General features: G+C 40.3%; 1 protein-coding gene and 2 pseudogenes across 1 annotated transcript; all 3 read left to right on the forward strand.

Moving 5' to 3' along the window:
* Positions 1–1,226: 1,226 nt before the first annotated feature.
* Positions 1,227–6,527, forward strand: LOC118944639 (annotated as a pseudogene).
* Positions 6,528–7,363: 836 nt separating this feature from the next.
* Positions 7,364–16,241, forward strand: LOC118944640 (olfactory receptor 4N5-like). The gene is made up of 2 exons (XM_036964633.1): positions 7,364–7,915; positions 16,203–16,241. The coding sequence occupies exons 1-2, from the start codon at positions 7,364–7,366 to the stop codon at positions 16,239–16,241; spliced, it is 591 nt and encodes a 196-aa protein (XP_036820528.1).
* Positions 16,242–19,561: 3,320 nt separating this feature from the next.
* LOC110507099 lies at positions 19,562–20,303 on the forward strand (annotated as a pseudogene).
* The last annotated feature ends 3,658 nt before the right edge of the window (positions 20,304–23,961 follow it).

A 23,961-nucleotide genomic window follows, 5' to 3' on the forward strand; every position in this document is an offset into this window, starting at 1 on the left:
TTTTATGGCGGTTTTGGAGCAGTGGCTTCTTCCTTGCTGAGCGCCCTTTCAGGTTATGTCATTTTACTGTGGATATAGATGTTTTTGTACATGTTTCCTCCAGCATCTTCACAAGGTCCTTTGCTGTTGTTCTGAGATTGATTTGCACTTTTCGCACCAAAGTACGTTCATCTCTCAGTATGACGGCTGTGTGGTCCCATGGTCCCATGATGTTTATACTTGCATACTATTGTTTGTACAGATGAACGTGGTACCTTCAGGTGTTTGGAAATTGCTCGCAAGGATGAACCAGACTTGTGGAGCTCTACCATTTTTTTCTGAGGTCTTGGCTGATTTCTTTAGATTTTCCTATGATATCAAGTAAAGAGGCACTGAGTTTGAAAGTAGGCCTTGAAACACATCCACAGGTATACCTCCAATTGACTCAAATGATGTCAATTAGCCTATCAAAATCTTCTAAAGCCATGACATCATTTTCTGAAAATGTCCAAGCTGTTTAAAGGCCCAGTCAACTTAGTTGACTCTAACCGACTTGCCAAAACTATAGTTTGTTTAGAATACATTTTTGGAGTGGTTGAAAAACAAGTTTTAATGACTCCAACCTCAGTGTATGTAAACTTCTGACTTCAACTGTAAATATATAAATGAGTTGGGCAGACAGCACCACCCTCTGGTGAGCCCTGCGGTTGCAGGTGATGCAATTGCCATACCAGGCAGTGATACAGCTCGACAGGATACTTTCAATTGTGGATCTGTAAAAACGTGTGAATGTCTTAGGAGCCAAGCAAAAGTCCTGATGCGGTTTCTTCACCACACTGTCTGTGTGGGTGGACCATTTCAGATTGTCAGTGATGTGAACGACGAGGAACTTTAAGTTTTTCACCTTCTCCACTGCGGTGCAGTCGATGTGGATAGGGGCATGCTCCTTCTGCAGTTTCCTGAAGTCCACAATGAGCTCCTTAGTTTTGTTGATGTTGAGGAAGAGGTTATTTCCATGGCACCACTCTTCCAGGGCCCTCACCTCCTCCCTATAGGCAGTCTCATGGGTGAACAGGGAGTACAGGAGGGGGCTGATCACGCACCCTTGTGGGGCCCCTGTGTTGAGGATCAGCAAAGTGGAGGTGTTGTTTCCTACCTTCACCACCTGGGGACGTCCCGTCAGGAAGTGCAGGACCCAGTTACACAGGGTGGGGTTCAGACCCAGGGCTGCAAGCTTAATGTTGAGCATGGAGGGTACTATGGTGTTGAAGGCTGAGCTATTGTCAATGAACAGCATTCTTACATAGGTATTCCTCTTGTCCAGATGGGATATGGCAGTGTGCAGTGTGATGGTGATTGCATAATTTCTGGATCTATTGGGGAGGTATGCAAATTGAAATGTGTATAGGGTGTCAGGTAAGGAAGAGGTGATATTATCATTAACTAGAATCTCAAAGCACTTCATGATGACAGAAGTGGGTGCTACGGGGCGATAGTCATTTAGTTCAGTCACCTTCCTTTGGTACAGGAACAATGGTGGACATCTTGAAGCAAGTGTGGACAGTAGACTGGGATAGGGAGAGATTGAATATGTCCGTAAACACTCCAGTCAGCTGGTCTGTGCGCCTGGGCCGGCCGGGCTGCCTTGAGAGAATTAACATGCTTAAATGTCTTACTCATGTCGGCCATGGAGAATGAGAGCCCACAGTCCTTGGGAGCGGGCCACGTTGGTGGCACTGTGTTATCCTCAAAGCGGGTGAAGAAGGTGTTCAGCTTGTCCGGGAGCAAGATGTCGGTGTCCGCGACGTAGCTGGTTGTCCCTTTGCAATCCATGATTGTCTGTAGACCCTGCCTCATACATCTGAGCTATTGAGCCATTGAATTGCGACTTTGTCTCTGTACTGACGATTTGCCTGTTGCTTGATATACGGAAAGAATAACTACACTGTTTGTATTCGATCATAATCCCAGTCACCTTGCTATGGTTAAATGCGATGGTTCCCACTTCAGTTTTGTTCGAATGCTGAATCTATCCACAGATTCTTCCTGATGAACTCCATGACAATTGAATTCTTCGTGTCATTGGAGTTTAAGTAAACACACTGCTGTATACTGGGTTTTTTCTTCCTTTAAAAGATATAAAAGGTCAGGGATGTGACAGTACTTTAGTGTGGAATAGCCCACTGACACAGAACATACAGTAGACCTATGTCCACACAACGGCAGTCTGGAGAAAGATATCAGGTGATCTAGACTTAAATCCGGTATTTATTTTTATATACTTTTATCGGTACTATTAGGAAAATGGAGAACTCAACACAATTTGCATAATTTATACTAGCTGGATATAGTGACAGTGGACAACTAAAGTACTTGTATATCATTATAATAACTGTCTTATACGTCTCCATCGTTTTTGCGAACACAGTGCTTATTGTGGTAATATGTATGGAGAGGAGCCTTCATGAACCCATGTATCTGTTTCTGTGCAGTTTGTTTGTAAATTACTTGTATGGTAGCACTGGTTTGTTTCCTGCTCTCATGATTTATTTGGTTTCAGATGACCATACAGTTTCCACTGGTTACTGTTACCTACAGATATTTTGCATATACACGTATGGAACTATTGAATTCAGCAATTTAGCAGCCGATATCCTATGACAGGTACCTTGCTATATGTTATCCGCTACAGTATAACAACATCATGACACCCAGCAGGGTGTGTATTTTAATTTGTGTAATATGGTTGTACTCTTTTGCTAAAAGCATCAAAACACTGTCTTTAACCATTCGTTTGGGATTGTGTGTTAACGTCATAGACAAAAGGGTATTGTGACAACTACCTGGTAGTAAAACTTGCCTGTTCAACTTCAGACACGACAGTTAATAAGATCTATGGACTCTGTGGTATTGTTTTGACTGTCGCGATCCCTTTAATTGCTATGTGTTCATCGAGACCAGACAGAAAGCTTTCAGCACCTGAATTCCTCATCTGGCCTTGCTGCTCAACTTCACTTTCTGTTGTTTCTTAACTCTGCTCCAGGTTAGATTTGATAGGTCTATGAAAAATGTTCCAACTGTACTTCACACTATTTTATCAGTTATGATGTGCCAGCCACTTTTAAATCCTATTGTGTATGGAGTTAGGATGGCTAAAATCAGACAGGCTTGTAAATACATACTACCTGTAGGTCTGTACCCTAAAACATAAGCTAAACATTAGTGTGACCTTTCCTGTCCTGATGGTTCGTTTTTTGTTATATTGACTTGTGTGTTTACTTATAGGTGCAATAATGAATGGGGGTGAGGATGGTGAAATTCAGACTTGTAAAACATTTGCTGATTTGCATAATATTGTCATTGACCTTTTATTCACTTTCTGATCTCCATTGATTATCTGTCTCTCAAAGAATTTACTTTAAAATGCACTTCCTTGTCTACAAATCCCTGAATGGAATCGGACCCGCCTACCTGTAAGACCTACTCTTCCCCTATGAACCTCCAAGTACCCTACATTTAAGCCACGCCAAGCTGCTCCATGCCAGAAGTGCCACTGTATTAACACAGTGGTGGAACGTTTATTTTGCTCCCACGCAACACACCTTTGGACTTCCCTTCCTGACAATCTCAGGGCTGCTCAGACTGTTGGGGCCTTTAAAGCAGGCCTTAAGACTCATCTCTATAAACCTTCCTTTCCTCCTAGACTTTGATTGTTGCTTTCATGATTTGGTTACAGTACATATGTTTTGTACTAATGTTTTAGTACATTTTTTATTTCATGCACTTTGAGATTACAGTGTTATACTGAAAAGCACTTTACAAATGTACTAAATTATTATTTAAATAAAAACAACAGAAGTTGCTAAGTTTGAATTCCTTACTTAAATGTACAGTTTTGCCAGAGGCTGCTGTATCTAAGTATGTAACAAATCTAAAAATGCTAAACTGTCTGAATCGATACACTAGATGTAAATGTGTAAAAAGTAAGCCTACGTTATAGCCCAACTGGCACCCTTACATAGTTTGTTTATGGAAAATAAGCCCTGTAGGGTACAGCTTGGGGATTGTTTGACAGTTTGAGAGAGAAATCTAAGGAAATACAGATCTCAAACTAAATTCTGCCTGAGATCTGGATGCATGTCATGTTTTCTGAGGGACAACTGTTCTATGTAACTGTTCTATGATATCTATGATATCTGTGTGCCAGCTATCTGACAGATTAACAGCTTTGGTATTCCTAAGAAATCATAAGAGTCATACCAGAAAGGCAACTACCAGGGACACAAGAGAAACTTGTTGTCTAATATGGATTGCTTATTCTCTCCTAACAAATCCCAGATAATTCCTTGATAATAACAAGAGGGACCTGTTGCCTGATTTGGACATCTTACTCTGTTATTATTGAGAAATTGGAGTACCAGATACACATTTACATTTGAGTAGTTTAGCAGACACTCGTATCGAGAGCGACTTACAGTTAGTGTATTCATCTTAAAATAGCTAGATGGGACAACCACAGTCATGAGTGAACAGGGAGTACAGGAGGGGGCTGGTCACGCACCCCTGAGGGGCCCCTGTGTTGAGGATCAGCGTGGCGGATGTGTTGTTACCTACCCTTACCGTCAGGAATTCCAGGATCCAGTTGAAGAGGGAGGTGTTTAGTCCCAGGGTCCTGAACTTATTGATGAGCTTGCTGTTGAACGCTGAGCTGTAGTCAATGAATAGCGTTCTCACATAGGTGTTCCTTTTATCCAGGTGGGAAAGGGCAGTGTGGAGTGCAATGGAGATTGCATCATCTGTGGATCTGTTGGGGCGGTATGCAAATTGGAGTGGTTCTAGGGTTTCTGGGATGGTGGTGTTTATGTGAGCCATGACCGGCCTTTCAAAGCACTTCATGGCTACAGATGTGAGTGCTACAGGTCAGTAGTCATTTAGCAGGTTACCTTAGTGTCCTTGGGCACAGGCACTATGATGGTCTGCTTAAAACATGTTGGTATTACAGACTCGGACAATTGAAAATGTCAGTGATGACACCTGCTAGTTGGTCAGCGCATGCTCGCAGTACACATACTGGTAATCCGTCGGGACCTACGGCCTTGTAAATGTTGACCTGTCTAAAGGTCTTACTCACATCGGCTGCGGAGAGTGTGATCACACGGTCTTCCGGTACAGCTGGTGCTCTCGTGCATGTTTCATTGTTATTTGCCTCAAAGCGAGCACAGAAGTAGTTTAGCTCATCTGGTAGACTCGTGTCACTGGGCTGCTCCCGGTTGTGCTTCCCTTTGTAGTCTGTAATGATTTGCAAGCCCTGCCACATAAGATGAGCGTCAGCCGGTGTAGTATGACTCGATTTTAGTCCTGCATTGACGCTTTGCCTGTTTGATGGTTCGTCGGAGGGCATAGCGGGATTTCTTTTAAGCTTTCGGGTTAGAGTCCCTCTCCTTGAAAGTGGCAGCTCTAGTCTTTAGCTCAGTGCAGATGCTGCCTGTAATCCAAGGCTTCTGGTGGGGACAATGTTTAAAAATAAATAAATAAATATTTCACCTTTATTTATTATTTATTTATATCACCTTTAATGTCATCCATGCACTTATTGATGAAGCCAATGACAGATGTGATCACTCAATGCCATTGGAGGAGTCACGGAATATATTCCAGTCTGTGCTAAGAAAACAGTCCTGTAGCTTAGCATCTGCTTCATCTGCCCACTTTTTTTATTGATCTAGTCACTGGTGCTAGCAGGAATCAGGAGGATGGAATTATGGTCAGATTTGCCAAATGGAGGGCGAGGGAGAGCTTTGTATGCATCTCTGTGGATGGAGTATAGGTGGTCCAGAGTTATTTTCCCTCTGGATACACATTTAACATGCTGATAGAAAATAGGTAAAACTGATTTAAGTTTCCATTTAAGTCCCCGGCTACTAGGAGCGCCTTCTCTGGGTGAATGTTTTCTTGTTTGCTTATGGTGGAATACAGCTCATTCAATGCTATCTTAGTGCCAGTCTCTGACTGTGGTGGTATGTAAACAGCTACAAAGAATACAGATGAAAACTCTCTCGGTAGGTAGTGTGGTCTGCAGCTTATCATGAGAAACTATACCTCAGGAAAGCAACAGCTCGAGACTTCCTTAGATACCATGCACCAGCTGTTGTTTACAAAAATACATAGACCGCCACCCCTTTTCTTACCCGACGTCCAGACGTCGCTGTTCTATCCTGCCGGTACATCGTATAACCAGCCAGCTGTATGTTATCATTGTTCAGCCACGACTCAGTGAAGCATAAGATGTTACAGTTTTTAATGTCCCGTTGGCAGTTTAATATTCCACGTAACTCGTCAATTTTATTGACCAAAGATTGCACATTTGCTAGCAGAATTGAGGGAAGTGGGGGTTTCGACTTCTCAGCAGGCAGCCCGCTCTCTGTGCCTCTCTTTCTCCATCTCCTTTTCACGCAGATCATGGGGCTCGGGGCCTGTTCCCGAGCGAGCCATATATCCTCCGCCTCGGGCTCGTCAGAGTTGTGAAAGATGAAAAAGGTTTCTGCTAGTCCGTGGTGAGTTATCAACATTATGTACAAAATGAGTAAAAAAATAAGTTACAAACAATGCAGCTAAACCAACAAAAAACACAATCGGTTGGGGGTACGTAAAACATCTGCCTTCTGCTCCAGCGCCATCTTACCTAGCGTTATACTAACATTATACTGCGACCAGACGCCCTCTTATGGTCCCAATGTTAATGTCATGTTTTAATGTTCCTACAATGTTCTCAGAACATCAGTGGGATAACATCTCGCTGAAACCCTTAAAGCGGCATTTCCCAAACTTTAACATGGGGACACCAAGGGGTGCACGTTTTGTTTTTTGCCCTAGCACTACACAGCTGATTCAAATAATCAAATAATCATCAAGCTTTTATTATCTGAATAAGCTATGTAGTGCTATGGCAAAATAATGCTTGTGCACCCCTTGGTGGAGTTTGCTAAACTCTGCCTGAAATGGACCTAATGGGAACATTGCATAATGACCTCAAGACATCCCCTGTTTGCTGGGTTAATACATAAATAGAGTAAATAGAATCAAATGAGTTGCTTGTCATAAACTCAATATAGTTCCATCTCTATGGAGTAGTTACATGTTGACACTGAAACTACAATCCCATGTGATCATACACTATGATATATTTAGAGGCCAGAAGGACAAGTTATTGGAGCAGAATCCCTCTCTCAAGCAAGAAGACATTTCCTGGAGACAGCTTTCTGAGCCTAAATATTTCTCCATATCCTCATCTTCACTCTTGAATTCATTCACATCCATACACACTCAATCCTTGTAAGGACTAAGCATTTTTGCATTGACCAGAGGAAGAAAATTAGCAAAAGCTATGGAGAACTCAACCCAAGTCAATTTATTTTATCTTTTTGGCTTACAAGAGACATTTAACAACAAATCAATATATTTTATCTTGTCTCTTATCACATACCTTCTCATCATCACTGTGAATCTGACTCTGATCATAACAGTCATTCAGGAGAAAGGTCTCCATGAGCCCATGTATATCTTTCTGTGTAGTCTATGTGTCAATGGATTGTATGGAACTGCTGGTTTCTACCCCAAGTTGTTACTGGACCTTCAGTCAGATGTTCAGGTGATATCTTATGGTGGATGTTTCACTCAAGCCTATGTCATATACACATCTGTCATGTGTGAAATTTCTACTCTAACGGTGATGTCTTACGACAGGTATGTGGCAATATGTAGACCACTACTATATCATACCATTGTGACATCTTTAACTGTTAGAAAGTTACTCTTATTTTCTTGGTGTTATCCTTTATTTATATCACTAATAGCACTTAGTTTAACAGTCAGACTTCCTTTGTGTGGATCTCGCATTGATAAGATCTTCTGTGACAATCCATCTATACTGAAACATGCATGTTTACCCATAACCATCAACCAGATTTTGAACAAATGTATGATATTGGTTCATATTTTACAGATACTTTTCATTGTATTTTCTTACTGTCAGATTGTAAGGACTTGTGTAAAGTCGTCTAAGGGGAGGATTAAGTTCACACAGACATGTGTGCCACATTTAATAACGATATTTATTTTCATCACAGTGACCCTGTTTGACACGTTGCAAGGGTGGAATAATGTAAATATTACACTAAATATGCGTAATGCAATGGCTGTACAATTCCTTGTTATACCACCTGTCTTTAACCCTCTCGTATATGGACTTAACCTCAAGCAGATTCGAAGAGCAGTTTTTAGAAAGTGTAATGCACATAAAATCATTGATATGAGACATTAGTTACGTGATCCTACACAACAGGGAGATTTCCTGATCTCAGAAGCAAGGATAAATGGCGCCTTGGTCAAGAGTAGTCTTTTCTTTCGACCAATCGATTTGTCTAAATTTTAAAACATGTATTTCTCCATATCCTCATCTCACATCCTAGTTGCCTATTTATCTTACCATTTCTACCAACCTGCGAGACAGTTAAGATTTTCATCTGGACATATTCGTGGAACAGTTTCATTTAATTTATAATAGTCTTTGTATCTAAAAAGCATTGTCTGTTGTTAATCTACATTCTACAATATAAATATAAATGAAAATGATACAAATCTAAAAGGAACTTTTGGTGCCACTGTCAACTATGTCAAAATAGCCGACAATAAAGCCAACACATAAAAACAATGCATCCTGCATGCAGAACATACAATTAAATATCCTATAAATCACATTGGCTATCCATGGCCTGTTTGCAACCATCTCGAAACACTGTATCAACTATCAACTGGGTCAGTTATTTTATGACATTTCCACTGGATCAGAGCATTACATTTTTACCTCTCATGCCGAGTGTTTATCAAAAGGGAGAGAGCTGGAAACATTGTTCAAAAACTTTGTGGAACTATTGTCTTTCTTAACAGATTCTAATAACAGACTTTGTTTACTTGCTGTTTGAGGTTGAGAAAAATTCCTTTGAGAATCTCCACAGCTCATCATCAGTGGTGGTGAGATAAGACATTCAGAAATAGTTTGGATATATATAATGGGCACATTTATAGGCCTACATTTGCACACAGGACAGGTAGATTAGTCATACTTCTATATGCGTAATCAGGTGTGAGTCTTTACTTAATAAAAACATTGATAGGAGAGTTTCAAACAAAAAACTATGAACAAAATGATAAAACTCATAAATGGAATTAAATGAACCAAAACTTGTTTCTCACAATATAGCATAGGTTGTGAGTTCTGCAATACAAATATCCACTCCGACATTGAGACGGTAAATTACCGTAACCAAATAAACATTGCAGATTAGAAATATTGTGAATTAACGGTAAATGTAGGCTCCTACTGGTGATATTTGTAATGGGGTATTGATAGAGGTGGCAAACAATGCACACAATGAAGTTATGCAACAATGAATATGGAGGAAGAGAGCCACAATCCCCATATTCTTGAATGGTGGCCTCCCCGCAGCCTCTTCAATGGATTAATCCACAGAGACAGGCGCAAATCAGATAGGTGTCTCGTGGTAAAAAAAATCTATATTTTGTGACTGACTTTAAAAAATATTTTCATTACAGACGCCCATTTGTCATACAGTATTCCATTCCATAAGTAACCCAGACCTTATCAAAGGTTAACAGTATACCCTTAATCTAGTAGGAAATCAAATCTAGTGATACATAATTTGACATTTCTGCCATCCATTGTGACATTGTGGGAGGATGACCAACTTTCCAATTAATGGCAATGCATTTCTTAGTTGCTATACATGCTATGGTTACATAGTTTCTTATTTTAATATCAACATTTCCAAGCAAACAAAAACAGGGAAAGTGAGAATCTATAGACATGCTGAGACAAAAGAACATAGTCTGCCAGAATGTAGCCAACTCAGATGAGGCATGACAAAGAATTGCTTTGGTGTACATTTATACATTATATTATCCAAGAATAGAATCAATGGTTCAATAATTGAAATGACCATTATTCCCAGATCTCAGACTGTAGCCTACCCATAAACTCAAGATGGATCTTTGTATCTATTGACTGATTGTATTAATATACTGCAAAAGTCACCTGCGCTCTAAAGACTGGCCTTCCCTTGCTGTCTGATCCTGCTAAGACATGATGAGCATAGTGTTGTGTACTGACTGTGCACTATAACAGTGAAGCTGGTAGAGCTGTTTATACAGTGTCAGTGTGAAAAGTAGGGAATTATATAGGAAAACTGACAGATCAATAACGTTACATTGCTATAATGACTCTAATAAAAACTCACATTGCGCTGTCAAAAAACATCAGAATATATTCCATCCTTTGGCTGCTGGTTCCATTAGATACACATTTTGTTTTAGGTTATTAAATATTATTAAGCATCTATGTGCTTATGACCAGGCCTCCTCAGTGTGTCTCTCAAAATAAGTGAATATTCACAACCACTTTGGAAGAAAATTCATTGTTGCATTGATGCAATAAGAATAAAATGCATGTAGGTAGTATGGTTGAATGTAGGCTACACATTTAGAGAGATATAATGTGCATGAACAAGATATAAGAAATACCGAACAGAAATATCACATCACTACATTTTTAGAAATCCAAGATTAACGTATATTACATATTCATATTCTGACAAGTCGAAATGATGTATTTTTTTTTTTTTTACAGTTTTATGGTGGTATGAATGATTGTTTTAGAAATGGCACAGAGTAGGCTATGTATAGCTTCAGCCAGTAAATCAAATTATTTACACTTGTTATTGGACAAACCTTGAGTTGGATTGACATATTGACTAGCCAACCATTGATTGTAGCTTTGTTGGCCCTTCCCTCTCTGATGTAGTGGTTGTGTTATGATTTCTTTCTTCTAGCACAACAGGATGTAAAATAGCCTACTATACAGAGCTACATTGTTGCAGTAGCGGGTTCAACGGAAGTGCAAAATTCAATAACAGACACCTCAAACTAGTTTTAACTATTTTATTTCAGTGCCAGGGGTAGTTACCTCTGTTTTGCAACAATGTTTGTTTTGCAACAATAGAGTGTCACATAGCTTTCAGTTGTCCTGAATTGTTGATACACCTTAGTTTTCTCAAGATTAAGTGTATAACTTTATATCACCTACAGATGTATCAAAATACACTTTTTACATTTAATAACAAAATATATACTATATTTAATTAATTGTTTTTCTCCCACTGTAAAATTTGTAAAATAAAAAAATGTATCGTCCACAATATACAAATATCTTGTTTTGTATTGCAATGACAATCTTTTGTGTTCTATCTTCATAGTTGATTGAATTTACAGCAGGTGAAATAATAAAGAAATACAGATAGTTTCACCCCAATTTGGTGTGATATATGACTCGATATCAAATCTGCTGTGGAACAGCTCAAATTAACAAGCAAGTATAACATTTTTTTAAGTTACTACATGTGGGAAGCATGTTGTCATCACTTCAGTTTGTCCAGATTTGGTTACATTTAGGAAAACTGCAATGGTTATTGTGTAAGAATAGATTCTAATAATCTTTATAGTTGAGGTGTATATGTTGACGTACAAGATATCTGAACATGCCAATTTCCCTGTTGCGTATTTGTGACAGAGCTTTTTGATGACACACAGTTCAAGCCAAAGTTTAATACATTGGTTGAAATTGTCTTTATTTTTATTCTCCTAGCAGATAGATCAAGCTTGAGAAGCTAACACCATTTGACATATTCTTGACCTTATCATAATTTTCACTCTCAGGTCACAGGTCAACATAGTATGATCAACAATATGTGTTTATGGTATCTTTCCGCTGCAGCCAACTTCTAGTTAGGCCCAGTTCAATATTGTTGCATCATTCACATCAGACCAGTCTGAAGGGAGGCCATTAAGAGTAATGCCACTGTAAACCTCCCTGGGACTAACCCTTCAACTGGCCTAACAAGAGACAAGAGACGGTAACCAAGGCCTACCTTTATTGTTGTTTCATTCTCTCTGATCTCACAGGTAGGTGTTGCTGTAAGGTTGTCAAGGGAATTAAGAGATACAGTGGACTAATGACCTGTTTTCTGAAGACTGACAGCCAAACAAATACAGTACACATGTTTTCCTGCTCAATGGACCAGCTTCTACATACCCTAAGGCATGAGGATAATGAACAGGCCTCCAAGTCGTTACTTAACATCCCAATGTCTCTGCCTTTTCTATGTGGTATGCACTATGTTATATCTCAAACACACAATATTACATATAATGTTTTACCTTCCCTTGAAGAACTTCCCAGATAAATAGAGTGCATTTCAAAACACTGAAATCCCAAATGAGTTGTCTTTGAAATGATTGCAATTTCCAGCAAAACTAAAACAAGTGGCCATCTGTCAAGTTGGTACGGCAGGGTAGCCTAGTGGTTAGAGCGTTAGACTAGTAACTGGAACGTTGCAAGTTCAAACCCCCGAGCTGACAAGGTACAAATCTGTCGTTCTGCCCCTGAACAGGCAGTTAACCCACAGGCTGTCATTGTAAATAAGAATTTGTTCTTAACTGACTTGCCTGGTTAAATAAAAAAAAGTTGCAGGCATGTGTTTCCGTCAGGCCTGTGTACTACAAGTGTAGGATCTTTGAAAAATAAATATTGACAAATTATTTGATAAAATGTAGAATTTGGCCTTTATTACTACAGCCCATCAAAACACAATTAATAACACATTCATAAATGTCCAAAAAGACAATCCAAAAATAAATCACAACGAATAAGGTTTTGAAGTGTCAGGTATATATCTAGGAGATATAAAATAGCTATTTGTGTTTTTTTGGACACATGTTTAACCCCTTATTTTTGTTGGCACAAAACTACCTCCGTACTTCCATTATTTTGTATGGGTTACCTTCAGATGAGTCCCGTGACACTGAGCAAAACAGAGAACGCCATGGAGTTCATGAGAGTCTCCCCTTTCCATAGTGGGGTCATATTAGTATGTACAGTGGTTCCTCCTTTAAAAGTTGTGTCATACTGCGGTACACCCTGCCTGCTGCTGCAGCATTCTGTGGCACGTCATTTAATTCTCAGCCATTTATTCTGTTTCTGCAAGTTATTGCTAGTTTGCCACCAGTGGGCATCTTTGAGACGCACTTGATAGTGTTTTCCGTATTGGCATTACCAGATAATTTAAAACCATTTTTGTAATAACATAGTAGATGGGATTGATTTTAAGAAATTTGGCTTAATTAATTTGATTAATATTATGGTGTTTCCATTCAGAGAAATATTGTCAGTTTGTAAAATCAGACAGTTGTGCTCTCAGAGCGCATACTGGACATTCGAGCAGAGGAGTTGGGTTGATTTGAGTGTTCTGGCCTTACAACGGAAGTCAAGCACCCAAGTTAACAATGGCTAGCTACTTCCAGACACAAATGAGACCACTCTGACCATTTACTGACACCGGCCATATTCAACGGGTGCTGAGGGCTCATAAAGGAATTATTCTGCGCTCTGGTACACTCAGACGAGTGTGCTCTGAAATCTGTGTAGATAGTAGGCTGGACACATGACATTTTTAACAACGTTCTTTTCTGATAAAAAAACGAGTTCATTACATCCGCCGTGGAGCCCAGTTTCATAATATGACCATATTTCCCAGGTGCTTGCTGTCGTTTTGAAGTAATCACGAAAAAACAGGCCTTATTTTAGTTTATTTTTCACACTGCCAGCTCCTATTAGATCTACTGAGCACTGTGGCACCAACTCGCCTTCCGAACATTCTCTTCCAAGCTTATTGTTCAATGTCACAATGCCTGCTTCGCTATTGTTGGCAATGAGACCTGCTCACATTGTTTTATAGTTCAAATGTAAACAACAAAATGTAAACAACAAAAATAATATTGGAACTCTGCGGTCTTCCCATTGTTTCCTATGGTGGAAATATAGGCATGTCTGTCTATTTCACCAAATATCTCGCAATGTGTATATTTTGATTTGTTTCAAGTTGGGTGTAACCGGTGTGAAATGGCTAGCTAGTTAGCAGAGTGTGCGCTAATAGCGTTTCAATCGGTGACATCACTCACTCTGAGACCTTGAAGTAGTTGTTCCCCTTGCTCTGTAAGGGCCGTGGCATTTGTGGAGCGATGGTTAATGAAGCTTCGAGGGTGGCTGTTGTCTGTGTGTGTAGAGGGTCCCTGGTTCCAGCCCAGGTAGGAGCGAGGAGAGGGATGGAAGCAAAACTGTTACACGGTCACCATTTCAATCAGGAATCTCCTCTTTGTCATTATGTAAGTCTGGGCAGCGAGCTCGTTTGTCATCGATCGCTAGACCAGAAATAGTCCAAAGTTTTTATTTTTTTCAGAACACAGACAAGCACAGTCGACACCATCGAGGAGTGGATGTTTACTTTCTACACAAGTCGTTTTTTTCCAGTTTCGTACGACGAACAGATTGTAGTGGTAAAATAAAAAGGGATACATTTTTAATTCTAAGCATCACTCCAGTCAAAACAGGCTCTGCAAACGTTCGGTTCCATTCAGTTGCTATGGGCTCGCTCTAGTGTTCCAGTTTAGCAAACGTTCTTAAGCCGTTTTTCAGCCTTGGGTAAATTTTGCCTCGTTCTACTGTCCAGCCTATAGAGAGCCAGAGCGAATTTATGAAAACACCCAAATGTCCATTGAGAAAGCACAAAAACTATACCATTTAGCTAAGCTAAGAATGACGAGAATAATAAAGTCAAAGCCTATAGTTAATATACTGGCAAGTTTGATGTATAACTACTAACGTTAGGTAGCTAGCTAACATGCCGGTATATACTGCTGTAATGATATGCTATGTGGTTCATAAGGACAGCGTAGCTAACAAATTGTCAGCCAACATAACATTGTTTGAAAAGTAATTACTTTATTACATTGAGTAGCAAGCTACCCCTTGGTCGTTAGGGATAATCTGGTCTGTGATAGGAGGGGGGGTTTCACACCTAGCTCGGCTATTAGACTATTCTTTAGTAAAGGTTGAATAGTCTATTTTTCAGCTATTAGCCCTCCTCCCCAACTTGCAACAAATTTCTGTTCCCATCTCATTCCTTTCCCTCTTCCACGTGTCATCATTCTGCTCCTGAGTGGCTCGCATGTCGGTGTGCTGGCAGGATATGGCAGCATCTTCAGTTGTGCGTCAAGAATTCTTCATACAGTAGCACGTTTGCATGAAGATGTGGTTATTCACAGGCAAATTGTTATATGCTATGTCTTTTTGTCAAAACCTTATTTTTTTTCTATCAAAAATAATTGTTCTGAAAGCAACTTTTTTTAGACACAAAGGAAGTCAAAGCGGACACCTACGAAGATAACATCTCAGGTAAGCAGCACTGGGCTGTATTGAAGATGGCATCTCAGGTAAGCAGCACTGGGCTGTATTGAAGATGGCATCTCAGGTAGGCAGCACTGGGCTGTATTGAAGATGGCATCTCAGGTAAGCAGCACTGGGCTGTATTGAAGATGGCATCTCAGGTAAGCAGCACTGGGCTGTATTGAAGATGACATCTCAGGTAAGCAGCACTGGGCTGTATTGACGTATCCTAAAAATGACATATGCTGCTTTAGATTGAACAGTCATATCTCAGTTATTGTTTTCATATCAATAAAAAAATAAGCTGTTTTCTTTACTTTCAGAGAGCGAGCTGACCAAGGGGTCGAAAATGTTGATATTGCCAGATGTTCACTGTCCGAGGAACAGGCCGTGGAAGCTTTATTGCTGGCAAAAGTGTCCATAACCAGAGGTAATTAAACTGTTCTGTGTTATTTTTCTCCATCTCCGCCTGTCTTGTTGTACATGGAACCTGTCTCACATGCATTAATAAAAAAACTTAAGATGTCAGCTGCTAATTTTCAGATTTACACCACATAAACACAGCCATTTTCATTGGACTATCTGTTGCTGCCAAGTCATGAGTTCCCTGGGGGTTAGCCTTGCAATAACCAAGTGGTGAGACACATAGCCCTCTATATTTAAATGTTTCAGGTACACTCCGATAGGAGTCTGTGTCATATACAGTATCTTCTATTGACATTATCTTCTATTGTATGTCCTCATGTGTCTGTTTTTCAGCATAAAGTACTCTATAGCCACTTAGTGTGGACACCAGGTGAGACCACACACACACAATAACAGTCTCTCTTCTTCACTTCATCCCTCTCCCGCTTCTCCCTAAATCTTCTAGGTTATAGCAGCTGTTTTGGTGAACCCCTCCCGCATCTGAACTGCCTGACACAGAGGGCACAGCATGATCATAGGTGAGATGTCACTTGGTCAGGTCAACAGGAAGTATTATTAAAGAGATGTTTTACATTGAAATAAGAATAAATTACAATAAAAAAAACAAGGCTTACTCATGCTCTCTCTCTATCCATCTGTCACTCGTCTGCAGGTATGTTTTGATGTGAGAGAGGAAGCCAGTCCCGTCATCGCCACCTCACCCTCTCTTAAGATAACCTTCGGGGCCCAAGGCTGGTTACGAGACACAGCAATTGTGATGAACTGAAAGAATATTAGGCTAGCACTGTAATTCATGAATCATATTCTGTCTGCCGCTGTTCTTACCTCTTTCCCTTTCTGTCTTCTACACCTCTCTCCCCACCTTGTCTTTCTTCCTCGTTTTATAATGCACACCATATGGGCATTGAATTACAGATTGAACTTGTATTTATAATATTACAATTATCATAATTATAATGCATTTATGTATTTATAACACCTGGATAATGAACTTCTCTCAATAAAACGTTTCACATTCTCCAGTGGTTGAACTTAAGTATCTCATTGAAATACTATCCTGTGTCCTCAGATTAATGCAATTGAAGTGAGTTAGATATGCATAGTTTTTTTTCTGTATATATGAATTACAAATCAATCATGTTTTTAGTCTATTGCATAGTTACAATGTGTAATCATTGATGTCCCAGGAGCAGGAGTGGTAAACACTGTTGAAGTCTATAATTGTAATACATACAGTGCCTTGCGAAAGTATTCGGCCCCCTTGAACTTTGCGACCTTTTGCCACATTTCAGGCTTCAAACATAAAGATATAAAACTGTATTTTTTTGTGAAGAATCAACAACAAGTGGGACACAATCATGAAGTGGAACGACATTTATTGGATATTTAAAACTTTTTTAACAAATCAAAAACTGAAAAATTGGGCGTGCAAAATTATTCAGCCCCCTTAAGTTAATACTTTGTAGCGCCACCTTTTGCTGCGATTACAGCTGTAAGTCGCTTGGGGTATGTCTCTATCAGTTTTGCACATCGAGAGACTGACAATTTTTCCCATTCCTCCTTGCAAAACAGCTCGAGCTCAGTGAGGTTGGATGGAGAGCATTTGTGAACAGCAGTTTTCAGTTCTTTCCACAGATTCTCGATTGGATTCAGGTCTGGACTTTGACTTGGCCATTCTAACACCTGGATATGTTTATTTTTGAACCATTCCATTGTAGATTTTGCTTTATGTTTTGGATCATTGTCTTGTTGGAAGACAAATCTCCGTCCCAGTCTCAGGTCTTTTGCAGACTCCATCAGGTTTTCTTCCAGAATGGTCCTGTATTTGGCTCCATCCATCTTCCCATCAATTTTAACCATCTTCCCTGTCCCTGCTGAAGAAAAGCAGGCCCAAACCATGATGCTGCCACCACCATGTTTGACAGTGGGGATGGTGTGTTCAGCTGTGTTGCTTTTACGCCAAACATAACGTTTTGCATTGTTGCCAAAAAGTTCAATTTTGGTTTCATCTGACCAGAGCACCTTCTTCCACATGTTTGGTGTGTCTCCCAGATGGCTTGTGGCAAACTTTAAACAACACTTTTTATGGATATCTTTAAGAAATGGCTTTCTTCTTGCCACTCTTCCATAAAGGCCAGATTTGTGCAATATACGACTGATTGTTGTCCTATGGACAGAGTCTCCCACCTCAGCTGTAGATCTCTGCAGTTCATCCAGAGTGATCATGGGCCTCTTGGCTGCATCTCTGATCAGTCTTCTCCTTGTATGAGCTGAAAGTTTAGAGGGACGGCCAGGTCTTGGTAGATTTGCAGTGGTCTGATACTCCTTCCATTTCAATATTATCGCTTGCACAGTGCTCCTTGGGATGTTTAAAGCTTGGGAAATCTTTTGTATCCAAATCCGGCTTTAAACTTCTTCACAACAGTATCTCGGACCTGCCTGGTGTGTTCCTTGTTCTTCATGATGCTCTCTGCGCTTTTGACGGACCTCTGAGACTATCACAGTGCAGGTGCATTTATACGGAGACTTGATTACACACAGGTGGATTGTATTTATCATCATCAGTCATTTAGGTCAACATTGGATCATTCAGAGATCCTCACTGAACTTCTGGAGAGAGTTTGCTGCACTGAAAGTAAAGGGGCTGAATAATTTTGCACGCCCAATTTTTCAGTTTTTGATTTATTAAAAAAGTTTGAAATATCCAATAAATGTCGTTCCACTTCATGATTGTGTCCCACTTGTTGTTGATTCTTCACAAAAAAATACAGTTTTATATCTTTATGTTTGAAGCCTGAAATGTGGCAAAAGGTCGCAAAGTTCAAGGGGGCCGAATACTTTCGCAAGGCACTGTACATACACTGTACATGCAGACACAGCATCATTCAAATAATGGAGTTTGATATGACTGAAAAATAATGTCTCAGAGATTCATACCTGAACCGCACCTTTATTTGCCAAGGAAGAGTACATGATCAGTGAATATATTCAATGTACAGGCTGCAATGTGGGTATCTCATGCATGGTAATAACTACAGTACATGTGTATGTAGGACTTGCATCCTTGGCACAATAAAGTTATTATATTCTACTCAATCCATAGGCTTCATTAATGTCATTCAGCCTTGAAGTTGATAGAACAACTATGATAGCTGAGGTTCATCGATTGTTATGAATATTAGTTCAGAACCTAATGTTTTAGGGTCCATACACAGATTGGCCACACATCCATAGGCACACAGTTATTTTTATCCTCCACTATACAAAAAGCAAGTAAATAGTTAACTAGCTATGTTACTTCAGCTGCATTGCAAGGCAAGCTTACACAATTGTACATTCAATTTTCAGTAAATGCTTTAGCTAGCTAGATTCTTTACAGCCACTGTTTCACATTACGACAGCCTGGTTTGCTGGTTTTCTCAGGAGTCCCTAAAACATTAAACAACACAAATTACAAATTAATTATCCTTGCTAACTGGCTAATGTTAGCTAGTCGGATAACTTGCTAAATAGCGATTTTCGTAAAATAAATTCATGACCTCAATATGCACATACGCTTGTCTCTGCATTAACATATTCCTCTCAATTGTAAATGTTTTGCTTGTCTCGCTGTGACGTTATAACAATATACATCTGGTTCCACCGTAATGTTTTTTCAGCCATCTTTGTTGGAGAATGCCACAAGGCAAGGGTGGATCACGTCAAAATGTGTCATTGGAACCACTCGATATGATGTAATTAGTATGGTATTAAACTCCACCCAGGGGATAGTGTTTGTGCTGCATGGACTGAACGTGGCATATTTACTTCGGATTGACTCTCATCCTATACCTCTTTACCATTTTTGTCAATCTGACACTGATTGTTAACATTTTTCTGTAGAAAATGTTGTATTTATTCCTCTGTAATCTGTGTATTAATGGTATCTATGGCATTTCAGCTTATGACCTTTTATTTGACTCTCATGTACATTGGGTGCCTGACCCAGATATGTCATCTACTCCTATGCTTTCTGTGAATTCACCAGCTTGACAGTGATGACATATGACAGGTATGTTGCCATCTGCAAGCTGTTACAATACCACTCTATCATGACCACTCAAAGTATGGACACTGCTTTTTCTTACGTGGCTTTTTTCATGGCTGGAAAATAGCATTGGGATGGGTTACCACTCTGTGGCGTCTACGGCAATAAACTCTACTGCTCAAACTGGGCGGTCGTGAAGCTCTCATGTGTGGACACCACTCTGACCAACCTCTGCTTCTTCATTGCCATGTTTTCTCACGTCTCTCAAACATTACTCCTCCTGATTTCCTATGCGTTCCCGGGCAGAGAGGAGGAAGTTCATGCAGACCTCATCTAATCACGCTGACTAACTTCACCATATCCATCACCTTGGATGGGATGTACGCTCGCTATGGCAGGAACACCAGCCTGCTGGCCCTGAGGAATATCATGGCAGTGGAGTTCCTAGTTGTGCCTCCTCTTGTGAACCTTATCATATACGGAATGAAACTCACTCAGATTCGGAATAAAGTTGTATAGATGTTCAACCGTAAAGTTCCTGCCCTACGCTAAATGTATTCTAGTGATGCACTTGTGTGTATCAACATATTTTTCTTGTTCATCTAAAATGTGCAATATACTTTATTTTACGTAAAGATATATTAACAATGTTCATGTGTAATTAGGACATTAGGAAGGAAAAGTTGCAACTCGCTCACAATTAAAATCTTGGTACTTTATCTAAAAATCTAAATCAATAAATCTAAAATCTAAATCAATAAATCAATCAAATTTAATTTAATTTAATTAAAATCATGATGTTTTGCCATCAATGGCCTTCGTCAAAATAATTTTTCATGGACATTATGTGGAAAAACTTTGACCCTCTCATTTGTTGTTAATGACAGATTCAGGTGTTTGGCTTACGCTGGCGAACTAAGTGAAAATAGCTGTATATAGCAGTATATAGTATATAAACTCAGCAAAAAAAGAAACGTCCCTTTTTCAGGACTCTGTCTTTCAAAGATAATTCGTAAAAATCCAAATAACTTCACAGATCTTCATTGTAAAGGGTTTCAACACTGTTTCCCATGCTTGTTCAATGAACCATAAACAACTAATGAACATGCACCTGTAAAACGGTCGTTAAGACAGTAAGAGCTTACAGACGGTAGGCATTTAAGGTCACAATTATGAAAAAACTTAAGACACTATAAAGGCCTTTCTACTGACTCTGAAAAACACCAAAATAAAGATGCCCAGGATCTGCGTGAACGTGCCTTAGGCATGCTGCAAGGAGGCATGACGACTGCAGATGTGGCCAGGGCAATAAATTGCAATGTCCATACTGTGAGATGACTAAGAAAGCGCTATGATGGACAGCTGTTCGTCATCGCCATGGTAGACCACGTGTAACAACACCTGCACAGGATTGGTACATCCAAACATCACACCTGCGGGACAGGTACAGGATGGCAACAACAACTGCCCGAGTTACACCAGGAATGCACAATCCCTCCATGAGTACTCAGTCTGTCCGCAACAGGTTGAGAGAGGCTGGACTGAGGGCTTGTAGGCATGTTGTAAGGCAGGTCCTCACCAGACATCACCGGCAACAAGGTCACCTATGGGCAGAAACCCACCGTCGCTGGACCAGTCGGGACTGGCAAAATGTGCTCTTCACTGACGAGTCGCGATTTTGTCTCTTCAGGGGTGATGGTCGGATTCACGTTTATCGTCGAAGGAATGAACGTTACACCGAGGCCTATCCTCTGGAGTGGGATAGATTTGGAGGTGGAGGGTCCGTCATGGTCTGGGGCGGTGTGCCACAGCATCCTCAGAATGAGCTTGTTGTCATTGCAGGCAATCTCAACACTGTGTGTTACAGGGAAGACATCCTCCTCCCTCATGTGGTACCCTTCCTGCAGGCTCATTTGTGACATGACCCTCCAGCATGACAATGCCACCAGCCATACTGCTCATTCTGTGAGTGATTTCCTGCAAGACAGGAATGTTAGTGTTCTGCCATGGTCAGCGAAGAGCCCGGATCTCAATCCCATTGAGCACATCTGGGACCTGTTGGATCGGAGGGTGAGGGCTAGGGCCATTCCCCCTAGAAATGTCCAGGAACTTGCAGGTGCCTTGGTGGAAGAGTGGGGTAACAACTCACAGCAAGAACTGGCAAATCTGGTGCAGTCCATGAGGAGGAGATGCACTGCAGTACTTAATGTAGCTGGTGGCCACACCAGATACTAACTGTTAATTTTGATTTTGAGCCCCCCCCCTTTGTTCAGGGACACATTATTCAATTTCTGTTATTCACATGTCTGTGGAACTTGTTCAGTTTATGTCTCAGTTGTTGAATCTTGTTATGTTCATACAAATATTTACACATGTTAAGTTTGCGGACATGGAATAATAGTGAAGACATCAATTCTATGACATGACAGATATGGAATCCTTACCTTAGTGTTCTTGAGCACAGGGACTATGGTGGTCTGAGGGAAACATGTTGGTATTACAAACTCAGACAGGGTGAGGTTGAAAATGTCAATGAAGACACTTTCCAGTTGGTCAGCACATGCTCAGAGTACATGTCCTGGTAATCTGTCTGGCCCTGCGTCCTTCTGAATGTTGACATGTTTAAAGGTCTTATTCTTATCGGCTACGGAGAGCGTGATCACACAGTCGTCCAGAACAGCTGTTGCTCTCATGCATGCTTCAGTGTTACTTGCCTCGAAGTGATCATAGAAGTAATTTAGCTCATCTGGTAGGCTTATGTCACTGGGCAGCTCTTGGCTGTGCTTCCCTTTAAGGTCTGTAATAGTTTGCAAGCCCTGCCACATCCAACGAGTGTCGGAGCCGGTGTCGTACGATTCGATCTTAGTCCTGTATTGTCGCTTTGCCCATTTGATGGTTCAGATATCACATGAACACACATAAGACATGTTCCCCAGTGATGAGGGGGCCTGAGTGAAAAGGTTTGGGAACCCCCGCTCTAGTGTATAACAATATTACAAAAGCTAAATTAATTATTGGCTTAATTCTGCTGTCCTGGTTGTATTCTTTTTCATGGATGTCATCCCTATCTCCCTGAGTTTGTGGTAATGTTATAGACAGTGTATTGTGACAACTGGTCGGTAGTCAAGCTTGCCTGTTCAAATATTACACAAGAATATGATATGGGGTCTTGTTGTAACTGTGCTTTCTTTAGCTTGTACCATATTTCCTAACATATGTAAGAATTCTAGAAATATGTTTAAAGTCTTCAAAAGAAACATAAATTGTTTAACACATGTACACCACATATAGCCTCATTGCTGAACTTCTCCTTTGGCTGTTTATTTGTGATTCTACAAGGCAGACATGATACTGCACATTGTCCTCCTATACTTTTAAATCCTATTATGTATGGCATTCGGATCATTAAAACCAGGCAGGCTTGTAAAAAAGGAACTAGGCCTTGGCAGGAATTTGTTGTTAGGACATCCCCAGAACGTCACAAAATTGGTGGTCAGGACGTTGTGTCATGGTCCCCTAGAGGTTTTGTTTTGTTCCCGGTTTATCCTGGGGGCTTCCCCAATGACTTTTTAGATTTCGTTTTAAGTTATAATTCCTCTTTTCAATAATTTAATTATATTCTGATTGCATCTCTTCAGTTTTTTTATTAATTTTGTAAAAGACTATGGTTAATACTGAAGCGAAAATATCAAGATTTTTTCTTTGGTGGTCTCTGGGTAGAAAATCCAGCTAGTTCAGCCAGCCATTGCCTAGGAAGCTGGGTGGCAGAAGCTGGGTGGCAGGTAGCCTAGCGGTTAAGAGCGTTGTGTCAGTAACCGATAGGTCAATGATTCGAATCCTTGGGATGGTAAGGTGCAAAAATCTCCCGTTCAAGGCAGTTAACCCCCGACAACAACTGCTCCCTGGGCACTGATGATGTAGATTCAGAGGGGTTGGGTTAAATGCGGAAGACACAATTGGGTTGAATGCATTCAGTTGTGAACTGACTAGGTATCCCCTTTCCCTGCCATTCAACTGTATTAGAGCATAATTGTGGAGTGAGAATGGAATGAACCAACCACATTTTGACTTGCAATGAGTGGTACTGTACAAAAAAAAAAAGTGACTTATCTATGTACGTCACTACTAAGTGCGCAAGAGTAAAGAATCAGTGTCAATAGCAAGCAGTAATCTTCCC

This window comes from Oncorhynchus mykiss, chromosome 27 (assembly GCF_013265735.2).
Source record: "Oncorhynchus mykiss isolate Arlee chromosome 27, USDA_OmykA_1.1, whole genome shotgun sequence".
Taxonomy (NCBI): Eukaryota; Metazoa; Chordata; class Actinopteri; order Salmoniformes; family Salmonidae; genus Oncorhynchus; species Oncorhynchus mykiss.

Excerpts from the sequence above, each read along its gene's own strand:
- LOC118944640 (XM_036964633.1), top strand. The coding sequence starts at position 7,364 with ATGGAGAACTCAACCCAAGTCAATTTATTTTATCTTTTTGGCTTACAA. Across the intron at positions 7,916-16,202 it reads ATCCATCTATACTGAAACAT|GTTATAGCAGCTGTTTTGGT; the intron begins GCATGTTTACCC and ends TAAATCTTCTAG.